The sequence below is a fragment of the Ambystoma mexicanum genome, chromosome 2q (genome assembly GCF_040938575.1).
Source record: "Ambystoma mexicanum isolate Mex_15411 chromosome 2q, UKY_AmexF1_1, whole genome shotgun sequence".
Classification (NCBI taxonomy): Eukaryota; Metazoa; Chordata; class Amphibia; order Caudata; family Ambystomatidae; genus Ambystoma; species Ambystoma mexicanum.
In genome coordinates, this window is record NC_090924.1 from 229,453,578 (window position 1) to 229,475,340 (window position 21,763).

Sequence of the window (21,763 nt, forward strand, 5' to 3'; positions counted from 1 at the left end):
AACAGAAGGCCAAGCACCGCGAGTCCACGGGCACCGGGAGCGCCGAAAGGTCGGGCTCTTCGGCTGCCAGGCAGGGCGCGACTTCCCCGGCACGTTCAACCACGAGCCAGAACTCTGGTTCGAGGAAGAGGAAGTCCGAGAACCCGGGTAAGCTGCTGGAGCGGCCACGGTCGATCTGGAAGGGACCCGAGGGGGAGCGAGGCACTGACCCTCCCCCCAAGGCGAGGCCCAGGACACACCTAAGGTGAGACTACGCCAGTGGAAACAGCCTCCGGGCCCAGAGTATCCCTGCCACCGAGGAGGGAATCCTCTTTCCAGCCCATAGTTAAGACCCCCGTGAAGACCCCGGCGAAAAAAGAGGGGGGGGGCGGTGGCCATTACAGACTCGGAATCAGCCTCTGAGGAGGATCTGGTGGAAACCGGGAAGGGTCTCAACGAGAGGTTCATAGGCCTCAATGAGAAGTTTGAGAAGGTTCGATCCCAGGGGACGGTTCCCGCTGATGTGGTCGAAGATAGCGACGATGGCGACGAAGAGGGCCCAGTGGAGCAGCCATTCCGTCCGTCGCAGCCATTACCCGGGCCCCAGGATAGCTTGGCGGCCATTTTGTTGGCGATCCAATCCTTATGCACTGAGATAAGGACGAGGTTACCACGGACCCCGATGGAGGATCCAGAACCAGGCCCGTCGGGAAGCCCTCCGAACAAGCGGAGGAGAATCCACCCCGCTCCTCCCTTCATGCCCGCGAGGCCTGTGGACCCCTCATCCCCCTCGCCGGGCCCTAGAATAGGATACGGCGACGGATACAGCAATGTGGACGGACGACGGCGGCGATGACACAACGGACATCCCGTCATCACCACCCCCTCGGGCTTCGCCACTCGACGAAATTGGCTCCTTTCACGCCATGATAACCAGGGCATCCGAGCTCTTCCAGCTCTGCCCTGAGGAATAGAAAAAGGAAGGGTTTCTTTACCAACGACGAGAGGCCAAGAGGAAGACGGTCCTCGCGGTGCCGTTGCTCGACGACATCTGGGACGAGGGGTTGGTTATCCTCAAGAACCCTTCCACGACACCCGCCAAGAGGGACAGGTACGAGAAGAAGTACCGAGTCCCTGATGCCGCCCCCTGTGCCTCAGGGTCCAGCCCAAGCCGGACTCTGTCGTCTTGGCAGCGGCCAAGAAGAAAGCAGCGGGTGCGGCGGCTTCAAATTCCACTTCCCCGCCGGACAGCGAGGGCAAGAAGTTGGACTCTATGGGACAACGTGTCATCTCGTCGGCGGCGACGACGATTAAGGCGGCCAATGCCTTAGCGATCGTGGCACGCTACAACAGGGAGCATTGGTTCAAGATAGCTCCCCTGCTAGACTTCCTACCGGACGACAAGAGGGCAGAGGCCCTACAAATTCTGCAGGAAGGAGAGCTGGCGTCGGATCACGGCATAACGGTGGCAACGGACATTACCGATACCGGATTTTGCCAACTGGGCAACGGGTTTTGCCTCTGACGACGAGGATGGCTCAAGGCGACGGACTTTCGCCAGGACGTCCAGACCAGAGTGTTGGATATGCCGTTCGACGGCAACAACCTTTTTGGGAAGACGGTGGACGAGTCGCTCCAGGCCATCAAGACCGACTCGGAGACGGCCCGGGCCCTATGGGTACTTCAACAACGACGGCCCTTTCGGGGCTCCAGAAGCAGACAGGGTTCCTCCAAAGGATCCAGCGGTGGCTCTTCTACTTACCGCCATGCAGCCCGCTCCTCGTCCCAGGAGGCCTACAGAGGTCGCGGCAAGGAAGGGGAATCCCGCCATCATCGTCAAGGAGGCCAAGGCGGCAAGGCCTCCTCCAAGCAAGACCGAACCGGCCGTGGCGTCGTGCCCACACCGAAGCACCCCGGTAGCAGGCCGGCTGACGAAGTTCGTCAGCGTGTGGGAGTCCATCTCCACCGACAGTTGGGTGCTGGACACCCTGGCCAACGGGCACTCGCTGGAATTCCAACAGAAGTGTCCTCGCATTCCTCCCATGGCCAGGAAGGAGAATCACTTCCCTCAACTGCTGTTGGAGGTAAGGGCGATGCTCAAGAAAGGTGCCATCGAGCTCGTCCCCAGGAGGCTCCGGGTCTCTGGAGTGTACTCAAGGTACTTCCTCGTCAGAAAGAAGACAGGCGGTTGGCGCCCCATCCTGGACCTGCGACGGTTAAACAAGTACATCAAGGTGCAGAAATTCAGGATGGTCACCCTCCAGCACATGCTAGGACAGCTGGAGGAGGGCGACTTCCTATCGTCGTTGGACCTGGAGGATGCTTACTTCCACATCCCCATTCTAAAAGGACACAGAAGGTTTCTCAGGTTCGTGGTTCAGGGACGCCACTACCAATTCAGAGCCCTGCCGTTCGGATTAAAGTCGGCACCCAGGGTATTCACCAAGTGCCTGGCACCAGTGGCGGCACGGCTGCGCCTGCAGGGGATCCACGTCTACCCCTACCTGGACGACTGGCTGATCCGGGCAAGGACAAGAGAACTCGCCGTCGAACACACAGCGAGGACCATACGGCTGCTCACGGAACTGGGATTCGCCATCAACTACCCCAAATCCCACCTGGGTCCGTCGCAAGTAGCACTGTTTCTGGGAGCGAAGCTCGATACAGTGGGGCAATTGGCCTCCCCATCAGAGGAGAGGACGAAGGCCATTCTGGGCAAGGTGCGGCACCTGCTAGCCACGGACATGGCCAGGGTGAGGTCCATCAAGTCCCTCCTCGGGATGATGTCCTCATGCATCTACCTTTGCAGACTTCGGATGTGTCCGCTACAGAAGTTCCTCGACGCCCGCTGGTTTCAGGCGGCGGGCTGCTTCGAAGACAGGATCCCTCTCGACGAGGAGTTCCGTCGGGCGATCCTATGGTGGGGTACCCGTGCGCACCTCACTACAGGCACGGACTTTCAGACCCCGGCGTTTCAGGAGACGGTGACGACGGACGCCTCGCTGGAGGGTTGGGGGGCCCACACCGGAGATCTCCACGCAAGAGGCCTTTGGCTCCTGGAGGAGAGGTCTCTCCACATCAACATTCTGGAGCTCCGAGCAGTGTTCTGGGCGCTCAAGTTGTTCCTTCCGTCCCTCAAGGACAAAGTGGTGAGGATCTTCACCGACAACACAACCACGATGTTCTACATACGTAAGCAGGGAGGCACCAGATCCCCAGCCCTATCCAAGGAGGCCCAGGATCTGTGGCACTGGGCCGTCGCCCAGGGGATGTTTCTGGTTCCCTTCCACTTGGCAGGAATAAAAAACACCATCGCCGACTCACTCAGCAGGGAGCTGCGCTCGGGCCACGAGTGGGAACTACGTCAGGACCAGGTGGATCGGCTCTTTCGACGATGGGGCAAACCCCGGATAGACCTCTTCGCGACACTGACAAACTCCAAGTGCCAGAGGTTCCCCCAGCAGGTTCCCGCAGCCGAGGAGCATGGGCGATGCTTTCTCGTTCCCTTGGGACGGCCTGTTCCTGTACGCGTTCCCTTCGTTGCCGTTGCTGCTCCGTCTCTTCAAACAGCTCAAGAGGTCCAGGTGCAGGATGATCCTCGTCGCACCGGCGTGGCCGAGGCAGATCTGGTTCCCGGACCTTCCAGACTTGTCAAGCTGCCGGCGGACGGGGATCTTCTCTCCAGAGAAGGAGGTGCCATTCTTCATCACGACCCGGAGTCGCTGAACTTGCAGGCCTGGCTCCTGCAGCACTAGAGTTTGGAGGGTACGATATCCCGGCTGACTGCAGAGAGGTTCTTGCAAAAGCCAGGGAGTCCTCAACTCTCAAGTGTTACGGTCATAAGTGGAAGAGGTTCTCTGTCTGTTGCCGTGCACAGAAGATTAACCCTCTGCGGATTACGGCCCCTCAAGTACTGCCGTACCTACTGTCGCTGGCCAAAGCTGGACTGGCTCACGCCTCCATCAAAATACATCTGGCTGCCATCTCCCGATATACCAGGACTACGGGACGGGTGTCCTTGTGGTCTCATCGCCTGGCGAAGGAATTTATGAAGGGACTATTCCGATCGTTCCCGCCGGTGAAGGCTCCTGCCCCGGCGTGGGAGCTTAATGTGGTGCTGACCAGGCTCTTGGGGGCCCCAGTCGAGCCTATGCATTCGGTGCCTTTGAAGTTCCTGTCATGGAAGACAGCGTTCCTCGTGGCCATCACCTCTGCCCGACGAGTGGGAGAGATCCAGGCCCTATCTTGCAAGCCTCCATACTTGACTTTGCATGACACGAGGGTGGTGCTGAGGATGCACCCCTCCTTCCTGCCCAAGGTGCCGTCGGACTTCCACCTCAACGAGCCCTTGGTGTTACCAGTTTTCTTCCCGTCGCCTTCGACGCCGGCCGAGAGGACTTTGCACTCGCTGGATGTAGCTAGAGCGCTGAAGTTCTACGTGGACCGCACAAAGAGTTTTCGGAAGACGTCACAGCTGTTTCTGAACTTTGGGTCTGTGAATCAAGGGAAGGCTCTCTCGAAGACTTCCATTTCCAGATGGCTCTCCGACTGCATTATGCACTGTCACCGGCTGACAAGCCGACCGCTGCCCGGCCGTCCGAGAGCCGATTCGACCAGAGCGATCGCTGCTACCACGGCGTTCCTGTCTGGTGTGCCCCTGCTGGACATCTGCAGGGCTGCTACGTGGAGGTCGACGCACACCTTCACAAGATTCTACTGCATCGATCGGGACTCCAGGGTCGGCCAAGCAGTGCTGCGCAGCCTGTTCGCCTAAGGTGAGCCTGGTGAGGAGGTAAGAATTGCTTAATGTTGTTTTGGATGTAATGCTTAATGTTGAGCCTTTGCCACCTCCCGTGGTTGTGCATGTGTGTACTGCTATGTATTCTTTTATTCATGAGCATGTGACTCCATGCCAGACCCCATGCTGGAGAAGGAACAAGTTATTTACCTATAACGGTTGTTCTCCAGCATGGGTCTGGCATGGATTCACATGCAAACCCTCCCGCCTACCCCTCTGCGGCTCTTCACTTGGTCATACTGCCACTTTGCGTGCTACCAAATCTGAGGATGGCTGCCAGAGGCGGGGCTTAGGGAGAGGGCAGTCATTGGCTGGGGGCAGTATGACCCAGAGATCAGTGATTGGTTACTACTAAGAAAGACAGATCAGAAACGAAACTGATACTGATTTTTTCTTAACCGAGGATTCCCAGCCTGACGACGGGGAATATTCATGAGCATGTGAATCCATGCCAGACCCATGCTGGAGAACAACAGTTACAGGTAAGTAACTTGTTCTTTATTCCATCTCCTCACATCAGATGCTATTAGCATGTGTTTGTAAACGCACCCTACTGCGGGCGCAAACAGTACAAAAAGAACATCTCATTTCCCTCATGAGACTCAAAATCTAACGTGTATTCAGAGGGACGGAAGGTCTGTTTTCATATAATGTATGTGAAATACACTATTCTGCTACTAGCGGTTGCAGGTGAAAACACTGATTGCCCGCGAGGAAGCACATCCGTTCTCAGTCAATGCGGGCTGTGCTTCACCCGCAACGGTGGTCGCAGGCACACAAGATAACTCTCCAGCACCACCATTACTATAGCGCGGGAGAAGACAATTCAGATTTTCAACACATTAGTTCCAGAAATGTATAATTCTATTAAAGACACAGAGGTGAAGGATTATGCTTTTCCCATAACTTTACTTCTTGAGCAGCAATGAAAGTAACAATAATACAATCAATAACAAAGATGAAGACTACAAGTCCCACTTGGTTTGAGTCTTTGGTAGTCCAGGTATTATTGGTTCCTGAGAAAACACGTGTCCAAAAATGTCCAATCAACCGTCATGTCTCCACATAAACATAGGAGTTCCCATGAAACCCCCTCTTTGGTAATGTTTATTTATATAGCCCCTATACACAGGCAAGTGTTTCAAAGTGCTCAAGGAGGCTGGGAGCACGGGGAAAAAACAACAGTCGCTCAGAGCCCTTGAATTTCTGAGACGATAACGGTCTGCACAGGCAGATTAAGTGAATATGATACATGAAACAGTTTAGATACCCCTAATAGGCCTGACAGCGATTCTGTGTTTCTTACTAGTGCACATTAAGGGGTGAAAACAAGGGAGAACAGACAGAACGATCTTCAGGCCGGGCTGTATACAGATCGTGTAAGTACGGGAAGGGCAAGGGAGGGACAGGAGGCCAAGTGCACCCAGTCAGTAGAGACTGGTGAAGTGCTGAGAGAAAAGCTCTCACGGTTTTATTACAAGTGAAGTGGGGGTGGAGGGCCCTAAGGCAAGTGCAGAGGGACTGGCAGGGATGCCTGGGACCAGTGAGGTTACTAGACATTTGGTCGAAAAAAATTGGTCGACTGGACAAATGGTCGAACCAATTTGGTCGAAAACCAAATGGTCGAATTTTTTAATTTTTTATTTTCACCCCCTTTTTTTGGGGGGGGGGTGGGCCCCCGAACCCTCTTTTTTTTCTAAAAAACCCTTTTTTCCCTTAACGAAAACCAAAACAATACATATATAAAGTTTTCGACCAAATTACGTCGACCATTTGTCTTTCCACCAATTTACAGTCGACCACTTGTCTGGACACCGAGCAGTGAGACTCTGAGGTACACCAGGCGGCCAGTCCGTAAGCTGTGTGGAAAGGAGGGAGAGAAGGAAAAGCAGAGAGTTAGGTAGGGTGAGAGTGAAGGAAGAGGAGAAGAGGAAGGTCTTGAGGAGTTTCCGGAACGTAAGAATATCAGGCTCAAGACAGAGGGTGGTAAGGAGGCTGTTCCAGAGGGAGGCACCTGCTGAGGAAAGGGATCACCCTCCAAATCTCTGCTTGAAGAACCGGCTCAGTCGCAGAAGGTTTCTTTTGCTGGTCCCAACAGGCGCCCCGACTTGGAGACACATAATTCCTAGACGATTCTCTGACCGTCAGCTTCCAGCTGGCTTGTTCTCCACGATTGTACCTAGTATAGCAAAAAATCACATTTCAGTGTACCATATCGAGAGGGTGGAAATCGTGTCATAGATTTACAACATGTCATTATGATAATAGTAACTATAATACCACAATTACAATACATAGCTCAACACGATTATGAGGGTGGGATAATCCTTCGCCTCTGTGTCTTTAATAGAATCAGGGCTTTCTGGAACAAATGTGTTGAAAATCTGAATTCTATGTCAAGACCGGAGGCTCGGATTATGCTTGTTCAAAGCTTACATACCACCTATGTTACCATCTTCTCAATTGGTTTGAAATAAAAGGACTTGAAGGTAGATTAATTAGACCAATCAGCAGATCTCATGAGATCCTCCAATCTGGCCCCTACATTGAATGCTTTAGTGCCATAGCTCCCCTCACTGACTGAGCCCCATAGCAATGCACATTGATACCGGCCTGGCTCATCACCCATCTTAGCCATCTGGCTAGCGTCGCCAGTGATACTGCTCCATATGGCGTGCACAAGGCTATCAGTAGTTGTGATACTCCTGTAGGTCTCGTGTCACACGTAATCTCCTCTTAAACTGCTAGGCATTTAATCAGGCATATCTTAGGCTGACTCGGGAATTACTTATATGTAATCGATCTTAACCCTGTTTTCATCCTCCTCGCTATAAGGAACGTCACCCCATTCGGTGATAAGGATTTCCTATTCACTTCTAGAGCCCTGACGTCTGATACTCTCTTGCACGATAGCAGGCACAAGAGCATCGTGAGTTGTGCAGATAACACTTTCCTAGATAGCTCTGTATTTTCTGGCCAAGCTAGAAACATTTTCAACACTGTGTCTACATCCCAACAGCTGAGTGTATTTTTCTCTGGGAGCTCTAGTCATTCTCACCCCTTTTAACAGCCTGCATATCACCAAGTGCTCTCCTATCGGCACCCCTTCCAACTTGGGGTGTCCCCTGGAAATAGCCAAATGAGCTGTATTAATGATCCTATGCGCTTTCCCTTGCACTGCCATCTGAGCCAGATAATTGACAATGTACACTACATCTGTTCCATCGGGATGAACGTCCCTTTCCATGCACCAACTACACCATTTCGTCCAGCAGACCTGTATGATCTATGTGTTCCTGGTGCCCAAGATTCATTTGTGATGAGCTCAGCCTTACTCGATAAGCCCGGCCTAACCCAAGATCTCCTGAAATCGCCCAGGCGATCAGATTGAGCTTGCCTGACTGCACTAGTGGATGGCTGCCCCCCTCCTGAGTCTTGCACGATAGATTTGTGTCTTGGTAGCACTACTTGGTTGCTGTGAGTTAGTTCCAGTACACCCCGAAACCAGGCCTGCCCTTTCCAGTCCAGCATGATCAAAATCAGCAAGGCTTTCTGCCTCCTCACCTGAGCTAAAGTTCTTGCGATCGTTGAGAATGGGGGAAACGCGTAAAATGTGTCTTGACCCAGGATTGAAGGAAGGCATCTGTTTCTTCTGCCTCCGAGTCCAGCCTCCAACTGAAAAACCGAGGTTAGTTAGTTGTTCAACCTCAATGAAAAAGGTTGATCTGGCACAGACCCCAATGAATCATCAGTTCTTGGAACACCACCTCATCCAGCTTCCTGTCGCTGGCATCCCTGAGGAATCTGGAGTTCCAATCGGCTACCTCATTCAATCGACCCGGCAGGTATTCTGCCGTCAATGATATTTGTCTCTGAAGACAGAGGTGCCAAAACGCTTTCACTATTTCTGCTAACATTCTGGACTTTGTGCAACCCAATCTGTTTATATACCTGACCACCGACACATTGTCCATTTGGGGAAGCTCACAACATTGTGCCTTCTCTTGAGTCCAGCATCGTAGAGCGAAGGACCCTTGCAGAAGTTCTATGCAATTTATATGTAAATGTTTTTCCTGATCTGACCACCTTCCCCCTGTCAACAGGTACCCGCACTGGGCTCCCCAGTCCCATCTGCTGGCGTTGGATTCTATAATCGGGTCCAGGGATGAGCCAAATATAGCTCTCCTGTACCATACATCCATGTGTTGGAGCCACCATTCCAACTCCTCCCTCACCTCCACTCACCTCTCGGGATACCGGAACCTTCTGCTCATATGATGTGCCCCTCCTCAGATGCTGGATATTCAGTGTCTGGAGTGCTCTGTAATGTAATGTCCCCAGAAATATAGCCTGAATTGAGGAAGCTAAACGCCCCACCAGTCTGGCAATATCTCGTACCTATAATTCTCCCTTTGACAGTGTCTGTCTGATCTGCTCCTTGATGTTGTTTACCTTGGTCATCGGTAAACGGAGAGACCCTCGGGTCGAATCTGTCACAATCCTAGGAACTCCATGGACTGTTCTGTGTGAACAATGGATTTCTCCCAGTTGATCAGAAACCCGGACTCTGGAGCAGCTCTAAAGTGATGTTCACCTGCACATTGAACATTTTCTTGTCCTGGTACATGAGGCATAAATCGTCCAGGTATACTACGAGATAAACACCTTGCTCTCTCAGGTAAATCACCATGGGTTTCATCAGTTTGGTGAAACACCATGGAGCCGATACCAAGCCGAAAGGAAGGCAACAACATTCCCATGTTGCCTCTCCCCAGAGAAACCTCAGGGATTTACGGTGCTCCTTTGCCACGGATACCATCAAATAGGTGTCCTTGAGGTCTGTCCTGGCTATCCAGTCCCCCTGTAATAATATGTCCCTGAGAGATGGATCGCCTTCATTTTGAAGTGCCTGTACACCACAAATTTGTTTAGGGCTCTCAGGTTGATAATTGGTCTCAACTTGTGTTCCTCTTGAACTAGGAATGCATTGCTTACAAAACCTACAGAGGTCCCTGCTACCTGTACTATGGTTGCTTTGTGGTCCATCTTTCTCAGTTGCAGCTCTAGAAGTTGTTGACCTTCTATGCTTGACTGCATACTCCTTGGGAGGAAAACCTGATTTGGTGTCATGTGACAATCTTACTGTGTCCAAAACCCAAGCATCTTTGGATATGGATAGCCAAGCGCTTACATGATTTGCCAATCTCCCTCCTACAGTGGGAGGTTCTGTTCTTATAGCGCGCCTTAAATCGCTCCCTTTCACCCGAGTTATTCTGTTGGCGGTCTCCTTGTCGCCATCCCCTGCCCCTTCCCCTTCCATGGGAGGGGAAGAAGGGATTTGGTTTTCGATCCTCTAGATCCCTCCATTGTGATCTCTTGCCAAAAGACCTGTTGTAGTGGTATTGGCCGGTAGAGCGGCCCCTGCCTCTACCGGCCCTCACAAATATGTGCCTGCCAAATACCCTCTTCAGCGAGGCTTGCGCCTTATCGAGGGCTGCGTACGAGTTGGCAAACTAGTTAGTTCCTTTACAAAGGCGTCCCCGAACAAGTTCCCTTTTGCAGTTGCTGTAGACTCTGAGGCCGCCAGCTCGCTCAGCTTGGGGTCTATCTTCGCTGATAGTGACCTCCTTCTTTCGGTAGTAACTGCATAGTTGGCATTGCCCAGCATGCAGACAGCTATCTTTGCCCATCCAGTTAAGATCACTGGATCCACTGATTCATCATTTTCTTCTTCTGCCATCTGGAGGATTTTTGTAAGAGGGCCTACAATGTCCTATATCTTGTCTTGGCAGGAACGCCATGACCTGTCCAGACCCTTCCTCACATGCGTTACATATTTCCCCATGAAGATGACCATCTTTCGTCGATCTCAGGTGCGTCAGCTATGCCATCGGGGAGGAAGGGTCTTGGGCATTCCTCCCTTAGCTTACTCCGGGCCTCCTTCGCCATCAGCGCGATAAGGCATTTCTTTATGAGGATCGGGGATAGATTAGAGCCTCTGGGTCGAACTCGTCACCCCCTTCGACATCTTCCTCCTCATTCTTTCTTTTCTTTGGCTCTTTCCCATGTTCCTCATCTGAAGATGATATCGACACCACATCCTCCTCAGAGGATTCTTGCCAGTCGTTATCCTCTTCGTCTGAGCTACTCTTCGCCCTGGATCTCACTTTTTTATTTTTGCCACTCTTCCCGTGTTTAATACCCTTAATTTCCTCCATTCCTTGGGAGAACTCTAACCAGTCCTCCATCAGAGTCATCTGTTATGACCCATTGCACCCATAGCTTTTTGGATGATTTGCCCCATGTTGGGTAATTCCTCTTCTGGCTCACCTGAGCCCTGCTATCTTCGCTGGTGCTACTCATCTTTGGGTATTGGGGGAGGGTGTAGTCTTTCAAATAAGTATTTTCCAGGCATCTTGGGCCTGCATCCATCAAAAATGTACACTAGTGTATAGTGGGTGATATCTCAGCTATTAAGTTTTACAGGGGACCAAGCCCATCATAAACTGAGCGGCGATACGCTCTTATGCGAGCAGGGGCGTTTCGAGAAGCACTCAAGCCACTCGTCCTTCCATACAATCTGAGAAGAGTGTGATAAAATGCCGAACAGTAGTCTGCGGTGAAATCGCTAACTAGCTCTGCTCATACAATGCAGCATCTTCCAGGAGTCTGCCCAACGGTTAAACTCACTCTCCAACGGTCACGGACGTGTAACAGAGAACCGGAACCAGGTCTCTCTGGCGCTCCGATCACATCCGTGACCATTGTCCCCATTGTCACCTGTGCTGGTAACTGCGGTTGCCGGAGGCGTCGGCCGACCGCACAAACCTAAAGAACCAAAGCGGAATGTGCTGCCACGCTTCCTTCTGTTCACACTGTGCTTCGCTGCGACTTGTCACCCAGCATGAGAACCTTAGTCACAATCAATTAAGACACATATATCAATAAATATTATAATAACATTGCAAAACACTTAACTGTCTGCTCAAGCAGCTTTTTCTACAAATATATGTGGGGTTTGGTAAGGGTAATAAATCAGATGGAGGGGCAAAGAGGGGGCTGTTGGGGGTCTCCTCCCTGCATATATTTGCGAGAAAATGGCTCAAACAAAAAATGAGATGGATTTGGTTGCGACCTAATCCCCACGATGAAATCAAATAGAACTGTCTTGTTGTCTACTCATGTGATTTGTTGAAGCCCTCACCTACCTGTCTGGGGGTGATAGGTCTTGAGTGCCTTCCAGAAGACGAGGTGGTCCTGTATGCGGCAGATGCTAAAAGCGATAGAGTTCCATATGTGGGTGCTTGGCGGAGAAGGAGGCTCCCCCTATTCTGGATGATTCAGCGATTGAGATGACAAGGGGGAAAGCTGTGCCTGATCTCATGTTTCTGTTGGTGTGAGCTTGTGTTGTAGCTATTCTGGGCCAGTGTTGTGCAGAGCACAGTGGGTGATACACGCATCCTAGAAGATGGACCGATGTCTGATTGGTAGCCAGTGAAGGAGGCAGAGGACAGGTGGGATGTGATCTCTGGGGCCTAGGGCAAGATGGAGCCTTGCAGCAGTGTTTTGGACCCATTGGAGCTTTCTAAGTTGTGATGCAGGGGTGCCTAAGTATAGGGAGTTAACATAGTCTAGTTGGGAGAGGACGATGGCTGTGATTGCTGCAACTCTGTGTGGGAAGGTTGGATAGGGGAAGATGCATCAGAGGATGCGTAGGTGTAGATAGCAGTATTCTGACACTGAGTTAATGTGATGTGATAGTGTCAGATCTGTATCCATGGTGCATCCAAGGTTCTTTACCGTATTGGAGGTAGAGGGCAGAGGGCCTAGGGAGGGCGGCAAGGATGGGTTTGGGCAAGAGTGTGTTCTTCCTGCACATCATGATTTCCGATTTTCCGGGGTTGAGAAGGAGGTGGTTAGCAGTCATCCAGTGGTTGATCACTGTGAGGCAAGAAGCAAGGTCATTGGAGGTGTTGGACGGGTCCTTTGAAATCCTGGAGATGATTTAGCTATCATCTGCGCAGTTGTAGCAAGACAGGCCATGTGAGCGTATGATAGGTGGGAGTGGGCTCATGTAGAGGTTAAAGAATAGGGTGAGAGTGGGGTGCCCTGTGGTACTCTGTTGGTGACAGGGCTCTTATTCAAGGCGAATTATAATGATTGTAATTATAATTATAATTGTTCTTTTATAACGCGGTTAAAACCGGGGATCCGTTTGTAAGTGCGAGCCTGAGATTTGAACCTGTGTTGCTATCCATTTCAATGCTTCATCGCTGATGCCGAGGGAATGGAGTCTGTCCGAGAGGGTGCAGTGTTCAATGGCGTTGAAGGCTGCCGAGAGGTCGAAAAGAATTAGTGTGGCACAACCTTCTGAGTCTGAGGTTCTTTTGAGATCATCCCAGATGGAAGCCGGATTGGCAGGGTGAATGAGGTGGTTCGTTTCTGTGAAAAAGCATAGCTGGGTGTTGGCTATTTGGTCAATTAGTTTGGCTAAGAAATGGTTGTTTGAGGCCTATCATTAAACAATCAAACACACAATGAACTATCTAAAAACTCTAACAAACCCAACCCTGTGGAGAGAACACAGAAGATGCAGAAGTGGAATTGAATAGCATTCTGAGTATTTGAGATGGGGTGATCCAGCAAAGAAGTGCACCAATGTCAGAGTTGAAGAAAATGTATTGTGAGAAAAAGATAGGGAAAATGGGCTTAAAAGTCACTATGGTCTCAATAGTTGACAAGGGGAACAGAGCCTCTTTATAGTATCTTATTTCTTTTTTCGTCCATTGGGCCAGACTTTTCTGCATTGGACCAGGAGTGTGCACACTTTCGGCGTTGGGTTAAGGTCAAGTTCTGGACCGGCAGTGCTGTTCGGCAGCGGTGCTGGATTGCGGATTGGTGACTCTGGCCGTGATGGGTTGACAGAGCTGGACGCCTCTATGTCTTCCAAGCAGAGACTTGCCCTCAGTGGCATGCAGACTCACCTGGCTCAGCACAGCATTGGGGCACTGCAGAAGTGTTGACTGAGAGCTCAAAGAAGCTGGTGAACAGGAGTGGTGTTGAGTTGGAGATGCTAGAAAGCTCAATGGATCGCAGATGCAGAGACACCAGAGCTTTGGTGTTGAGTGAACTCAGAGAAGCAGAGGCGGTTGAGCGTCGAGATCAATGATGACTCCAGTGGTTCCGTTTGCAGCAGCCTGGACAGCATTGAAGGTCCCCAAACCACCATTGAGGTGGTTCAAAGATATAGGGAGAGCGAGGGTTTGCTTCCTTGTTTCTGTGGTTGCTCCTAGTCCCTATCTAGGGGCTCTAGGAGAAGGTAAATCCTCCTGTTGTACTCCCAAATCAGGGATCCTGGCTGGCACCTACAGGGGTTCCTTCACCTACAGTGACATGGACCTGCTGCCAGTGCAGCCACAGTGAGGCCTTGGTCCAACAGCAGTTACCCCTACTGTTTCCAGGGATGGTTAGGAGGCAGTTCCCTCCTCTGCCTAGGATGCCTTCTGTCTTCACCTCTAGGGCAGAGGAATCTGGAATGGACTGCACTCCTAGCAGAGGTCCAAAAGTATATATTATTATTATTATTATTATTATTATTATTATTATTATTATTATTATTATTATTATTACTGGTGTACAAAGGTAAATTCCAAAGAGTGGATGGACCCCTTCCTTACAAAGGCAAAATGCCACAGGGGATTGCATTAATGCAAACCTGTGGTAAAGGGGCGGGGAGTCCAATAAATACTGGGCGATATTGATGAGGTTCACAAGGGTAGCTTGCCGATGCTGCCCACCGCGCATGGTCATATGCGCCCTACCGAGGGCCAGGCTAGGCTGTGGAGGAAGGAGACACATGGTGATGGCTTCTGGAAAGTAGTAGAGGTAGTGACTATTTTATAGGTGAAATTCAGGACAGCAGGTCTGGCCCTTGGCCCTATCAGGTCCAAACAGGAACAAACATGTACGGTCCTTGTCTTTGTCTGTCCTTTTCTGATGTCACCAGTGATGAGGATGCCTAAGGAGGACTGGTGAAATAGGTGTGCGGCGGAGAAACTGAGTGTCAGGGCCTGGTCATCTGACCAGCAGCCTCCTTAATAATGTCTGCCTGGAGCTGGCCTGTAGTCCTTAATATGTTGCCTGAAAGGCGCAAAACTTGGTGGTGGGCAGAGCAACTGAGTGGTAGGGCCTGGTCACATGAACAGTAGCCATCTCAATGCTGTCTGCCTGGATCAAATTGTTCATTCGCCTGCAAATACTGCATAGGACCATCCCCTGTTGCCATAAAAACATCTGTCAAATGTAGTTATAACAACTGTTACTTCAGCACTAAGAAATGGGAGAAGAGCTCAGCACACTCAAATGCACTTACTAAAGGTTTGTAATTTTTAAGAATATTTTTCTAAATAACATACACATGCCTTTTATAGCACAATGCAATGCACACTGTATTGTATAAGTTACTGCTACTACTATCCAACTAGAATACCTACAAATGTATATCATTCACACTGTTAATCCAAAGATTTTGTGTTATACTATATGAAAACTATGGTTCATAAATCTATCAAATTTATATGTTAAATACAATAATAACACTTCACTAAAAATTTACTCAATTTCCAAATTTACCAAAACAAAGACACATAAGACATTGGCCCTCATTATGACCCGGCGGTAGCTGTGCCGGTAGAAACGGCATGGCTGCCACTGGAGTCATGTTTTTTTGCCGGCGATTGGCTTTGGGGAATTACTGGGATATTACCGGAGCCGGAAAAAGTAAGTCCCCATTCGAGTCCCATAGGACTCAATGAGAATGGGGATGACTGTAGCACCGGCACCACTCATAATGGTGCCGGTGCTACCGTCAAAGTCTGCGGGCGGGTGCCGTTCAGCCATGGCACCCGCCCGCAGAACTCAGAGTGTGCCGGTCCGGTAACAGTGGCGGTAGCTTACCAGCACCGTTGTTACCGCGACCGGCACACTCATAATGAGGCCCATTGTCATTTCACACCTGTACTAAAGCAAACATGGTTGACTTTGCTTATGCTCGTTTTCCAGTGCACTTAGCAATTTACATTGTCTTATTGTTTGAGACAGATGCTTTACTTCTGAAAGCTGTTAGGGTTGAGCGTAGAGTGCCATTGCTGCACCAGTAAGGACAGCACTCTACATTCACCCGCATATCTGTCCGAACAGTCTGATCCCCAACTTTGTTCTGCATGAACTCTGGCCAGACCTTCCCCTACCGAGGGGATCACTGAACCTTAAGCCTTGAAAAAAGTGCTCCTCTTGACTGAAACATATTGTTGTCTCCATGTTGTTATCTTTAAATAAACAGTGTAACCATAGCTATGAGCACTAAAATAGCAACACAAACTAATGGGGCTCGACCTTGATTTTCCTAATCAGCATAAATAGGCTATTACTGAGTTTCCTTTTTGTAAATACATTGCACTCACCAGCTACCAGCTGATTACCCCACATAGCCAAGCACCAAACTCTGTGCTGGATTTTTGACTATAAATGTTGGCAGCGTGGCTAGATCTTCAGCCTCCTTCACTTTTACTTCTACATTACCCCTTGTAACTGCAACAGTTTGTCCCACTTGTAAAGCCCATTAGAGTGCAACAAATCATTTGATTGTGATTTGGAAGGGGTTAAGCTACATCCCCGCCAAACAGCATGTTTCTTCATCTACTAATAGCATCAGGGAAATCTGGAACTTAAAGAAAATAAGTAATCCTCTTTAGAGACTAAAACAGCTCTCCTATCAAAATGACAGAAAATCACAACCAATAAAATCTGCCACACGTAAATTGTGAACAACACACAGAGGATAGCACAGGGGTGAACGGAGGGTAGCACAGGGGCAATGCGCTGGTCTTGGAAGCAAGACCACGCAGAGCAACAGAAGTTTGAATCCCGGATCCACGCTTAGAAACCGAAATCAGGTATGGTATTAGGCGCGTTATAAAAAACAATTAAATAAATAAACAAAGAACAATATTAGGAATGTGGAGAGGGCGGATTGACTATCATCTTTCATTCTCTGCACTCCAAATCAATGGTTTTGGAACACCTGGTAACGCAAAACCACCACCTAAGAGCCAAAACTAAAAAGAAAAAAGCTGGGGCTGTTAATGATGCACCCCAAAACTATCTAATGCCTCGTGATCACTAGCTCTCCTGAGGGTTTATTGGAGTGCCCAAGAGATTGATGTTAGGGCAATTATACTTGATTTTGAAATAGAATGTGGGTGTCTTTTCTAAATTAATTTAGATCCAGTGCCTTTGAAGATTAGCACACTTGTCAAATCAATGTTCTAGCTCAACTTCTCTTTGTCGTCTTTTCACTGGTAGATGGAGTTTGTTGAAGAGCTGCCAAAAACAGTCAGTGGGAAGATCAGAAGAAACGAATTACGAAATCAGGAGTGGGGGAAAGCCCAGAACAAATGATTATCTTTTCTTTCCAATCGAATACATTTGATCAATCTCTTTTTTTAACAATTTTCTCAGTACAAACTTTACATTTCTTTACAGATCTGTGTTTTAATCATGCTATGATAATATGAACACATGGACACTATTGGCATCGTCACATATTTTTCCAAAATAAACAACTGTAAAAAAAGGATTTGAACTGGTTAAGAAATATGCATTGATTTATTATAAATACATCTTGAAAGTATTCTGGTTGCGCTCCGATGGACCCATTTCCTCCACAACGCATCAACAATATTGTACCCATTACCTGATCTCATCTTCCCCCCTCTCCAATTTCCCACTCACTACTGAAATCTTCCCAGCTTGCGTCAAGGTAGCCACTTTGTATCTATTTTTAAGAAAGCCTCTTCTGACTCAACCAGTCTACCTAACTAGTGTCCTGCCTACTACTCTAAAATCCTGGAATGTGTGATCTTCAACAGGATGATCAATTACTTGGAAACAAGCGGACTGCGTGACTTGAAAAGTTTCAACGATGCAATGTGGGTTTTCAGTGACAATGAGCTTAAATGGCTGGAGCGCAGGTAGACAATGGTTGAGTCAGCAGCTCGACAGATCTCAATTGGACACAAAGCAGAAGACTGTCAAAGGCAGGTCTGGGTACTTCCAGTGGTTATATGTGTTGTTCCTAAACATTTCTAACTCGCAGGTTTTTTACTATACATTTATTACTGCTTTTTCCTGCAAAATGAGTGGAGAGCCCTCCAGTACTTCTCACTACCACTCACCCCAACCCTCTCCCCATCCCATATTGCCTTGCCCAAACTTACCCTCCACCCTTTGAGGCAAAGAATTTGGTAACAAATATGTGGTAAAAAGAATCTACAGTTAATTATGTAAGGACTAGATACCCTTATAGCATCTTGAATAGAGACTCGAAAGCTGTCACGTCTACTCGAAGCAGGTCAAAGCTGAAAAACAGGCCTCACAGCTGGTCATTGTCTTCTGTTTGATGGGGGCCTCATCCAGGGAAATCAGGGGCAATGTGAGTCCTTGTTCCAAGCCAGGAAAGTTGCCAAAGTATACTTGTAGGGGCTGTCACCTCCAGTCAACATGATCCTAGGTATCAGTACTCTCATCTGCAGGCAGGCCTTCCCCAGACAGCAGGTCACCCCTAACATTCCTCTGGGATGTTTGCAGGATGGGTCTTCTCTCTTCTTCACTCTACGGAAGAGTAGTTTGGGGAAGACTGTACCCGAATAAATATCAAGGGAAATTCAGTTTTCTGTAATGCAAAAATGATTCAGGGGGTGGAGGGGGGGGCGGTAGAGGGAGAGTGGTCTCACACCTTTAAATGGTCAATATGTCAGAGTGGATCAGCACTTTTCCAGCCTACTGTAAGGGTCCACTTCTAGCTGATGTGTTCAGTCTTTCGCCTGGTGATGTCAGTGCCAGAGTTAGGGGGCAGGAAGTTGGTAGGGGGGCAGGTAGTGTGAGAGCACTCCATGGTTCCCAGATGGTAAGACTCTTCTATGGCCTGGCTCCTCATCTGGACACTGTAATTCTGCCCCCTCTATCTGGCCTGTATCAAATAGTCTGTTATCATGACTATACCACCCTGATGTGATTTTCTTTAGCTTTAAAGACCTTTGAAGCTCAGGGCCTTTGCAAGCCACCCCGGAGCAGATGCTGTCCCCTTGGAAGGTGACAGTTCTTTCCCTGGGAGAATAAAAGGCTTTAGATAGGATGAGCCCCAATGGTCTGTTTGGGTGAAACTCTGTCCCATACGTCCCTGAGAAGAAGATCACAAGAAACCAATCTGACAATAAAATGATACCAAGAGCTGTTGGCCAGTATAATTGCATATTCGCACAGGCCACCATGTCAAAAGTAGGCATGGGTAATATTTAGATTTTAATCGGTCACAAGGCCCTGGGAGCACACAATCGTAATTTGGATAAGGGCTGTCCATGGCAAAAGGCTGTTGTGGCTGTTGGAACTTTGGGTTACAAATGGCAGTTTTCAGGAATACAAATGTTCCTGTGTGACTTCCATGCTGTCAAACTACAAGGCGCTGCTGAAGGTTGACGGTACAGGTTCAGCACAGTTGTATTGTTGCACTATGCTTTTCAGCATGGAGCATTTATGAAAGTGAATTTGATTATCTGAGTTCACTTTCAGAGGCAGAATTACCGGCATCATTTTACATTACAAATAAAAAAAAACTCAAGATAATCTGCTCTTGCAGCTGGCGTTCTGTTATGCCCAAACCCCTCCACAGATTAAGGGAACTCACCTGCCAAAAACAAAAATGTTGAATTTCTTCCACTTGGAATCACAACAGGTAGATGGGTATTGTTGCTGTTTTTCCCAGTTCATAATCTACCTCACCTTTACCGTCGCCTGGTTCTTGTCCCATTCAAAAAAGTCTATTATAAGGATGAGCTTGCAGGGTTGTGCTGGCTACTGCGTATACATATATTATTTCTTGTCAAAACATTATGTCCTCAATCAATAAAAAAACTGCATTGTCACAGCTTATGCATATATATTTATTTTTGAGTTTTATAATGTGCTAACATTTTGGATCACCTGGGAGGGAGATTTTGTTAAGGGATGAGGGCGTATTGAATTTTCCCATTGAATTTCATTGGGATTAGTGATACTTTAGGATGGAGAAAGTAAACAATAGCAACATTTTTGATAGAAAATGCAGATCTAAATCGGGTGGATTAGCATATATGTGCTAACTCAATGTGATGCACTCAAAGGGCCTTGGAGAAACAAAACAGAACATCACGAACAAAACAAGAGTGTCCAGTGCTTTGAATGGCCTAGTCCCACCTGGCCCTCGGTGCCTGCACTTCATATTTTTGCCAAGATTGCGGACCAGGCTTCTTCCAGCTAAAAGGCAGTACCGGTACTCAACTATGTTCAACTGATCACAGTGTTAATACTTTATTGAATGTTGGTTTCTGCCCACTGAACACTTATCTGATTGTAAGCACCCCGAACAGACTTCATCTCCCTGGCCTGCCGTGCAGGGTCTACCGGGTCGTCTACAACCCTTTGAACTGTCGGTGGGAGTATAAAAGGTTCTGGTGATGTGAATGGCAGAAGACAAACCGATGTTCCATCTACGACCTACAGAGAGGCATCCAGCAGTCAATCGCTGACAAGAACCGCGCCCGATGCCAGTGGCAGAAGTTCTGCATGCCTGATCTCCTGCAGAAGCGCAACACACTCACAAAGCTTGTGCAGGAGCAAATCAGACAGCACTGTGGAGAGAAGTGGGAGGCCGCAACAGCCAAGCTGAAGGAAGCAGACAACTCATTATGGAGAATGACTTGTCGCCTGACTGGGAAGAAAGAGCCAAGCCCACCAATCCAGGGATGAACCCTCCTTGCATGCAGCAACAAGGACAAGGCAAAGGTCCTCGATGAGACACTGGAGGCTTTGTTCACTCCGAACAAGGCAAGTAGGCTCTCAGACGGAGTGGGGCAAGAAGTTGAGAAGCATCTTGCAGATGACCGAACCGGGATTGGAGCAGAAAAGATCAAGGGGTGCACAAGCTCTGAGGTAGCAGGACTTGCAGAGAAGCTGGCGAACGGCAAGACACCAGGGATTGATGGAATAACCAACCTGGCAATCAAGAACCTCCTGCAGGCATCAATGGAACACTTCACAGAGATCTTCAATGCCTGCATGAGGCTTCAGCACTTCCTGAGATCCTCGAAGGCAGCAAGGATCATCGTATTCCCAAAGGTCGGCAAACCACTGAGGGATCCTGCAAACTACCGCCCCATCAGCCTGGTCTCTGGATTATCGAAGCTCCTGGAGAAGGTCATCCTCGCCTGACTCAGCGACTTCGCCTCCGAAAGAAATCTACTATCGAAGGAACTGTTTGGATTTCGAAAGGAGCATTCAACAACCCATAAGCTGCTGAGAGTGGTGGACACCATCAGCCACTGATTCAACATGAAGAAGTCCACAGGAATTGTCTTCTTGGATGTCGCCAAAGCATTCGACCGAGTCTGGCACAAGGAACTGCTGCACAAGATGATCGGCCTGGCATTGCCGAACTACCTGGTGAAGACGATTGTAGGCTACCTGGGAGACTGCACCTTCCATGTCGCCATGCGGTCTGAGATGTCCTCATCAAATCCCATCCGAGCAGTCGTGCCACAGGGATCGAACCTCGGACCCTTCCTGTTCAACATCTTCACCAACGACATCTCGACATATCTCCACAAGACCGACCTGGCACAGTGTATGCGGATGATCTTGCAGTCATCTCCCAGTCATTCAGCTAAAATGAAGTGGCGAAGAACCTGCAAGCTTCATTGAATACCATTGCAACGTGGTACAGCAATTGACGGATAGAACTCAACACCAGCAAGACAACTGCAACGCTGTTCACCATAAAGAAGATCAAGGAGCAGCCGCATACCAGCCTCAACGGGGAGACCATCAAGTGGGAGAGCAGCACCGCAACCTCGGTGTGACCCAGGGCAGCACACTCAACTGGGGAAGCCATAT

The 21,763-nt window shown here is 49.2% G+C and overlaps 1 protein-coding gene across 5 annotated transcripts in view; it reads left to right on the forward strand.

The window, feature by feature from the left end:
* Positions 1 to 17,414, forward strand: part of LOC138569309 (acyl-coenzyme A synthetase ACSM3, mitochondrial-like) — a 770,966-nt gene extending 753,552 nt beyond the window's left edge. For all 5 annotated transcript variants that reach the window (XM_069647172.1, XM_069647174.1, XM_069647173.1 and 2 more), the window contains one exon: positions 17,141 to 17,414. In XM_069647172.1, coding sequence (XP_069503273.1) covers positions 17,141 to 17,236 — 96 coding nt within the window. In that variant the 3' untranslated portion in view covers positions 17,237 to 17,414. The remainder of the gene's footprint in view (positions 1 to 17,140) is intronic.
* Positions 17,415 to 21,763: the final 4,349 nt, after the last annotated feature.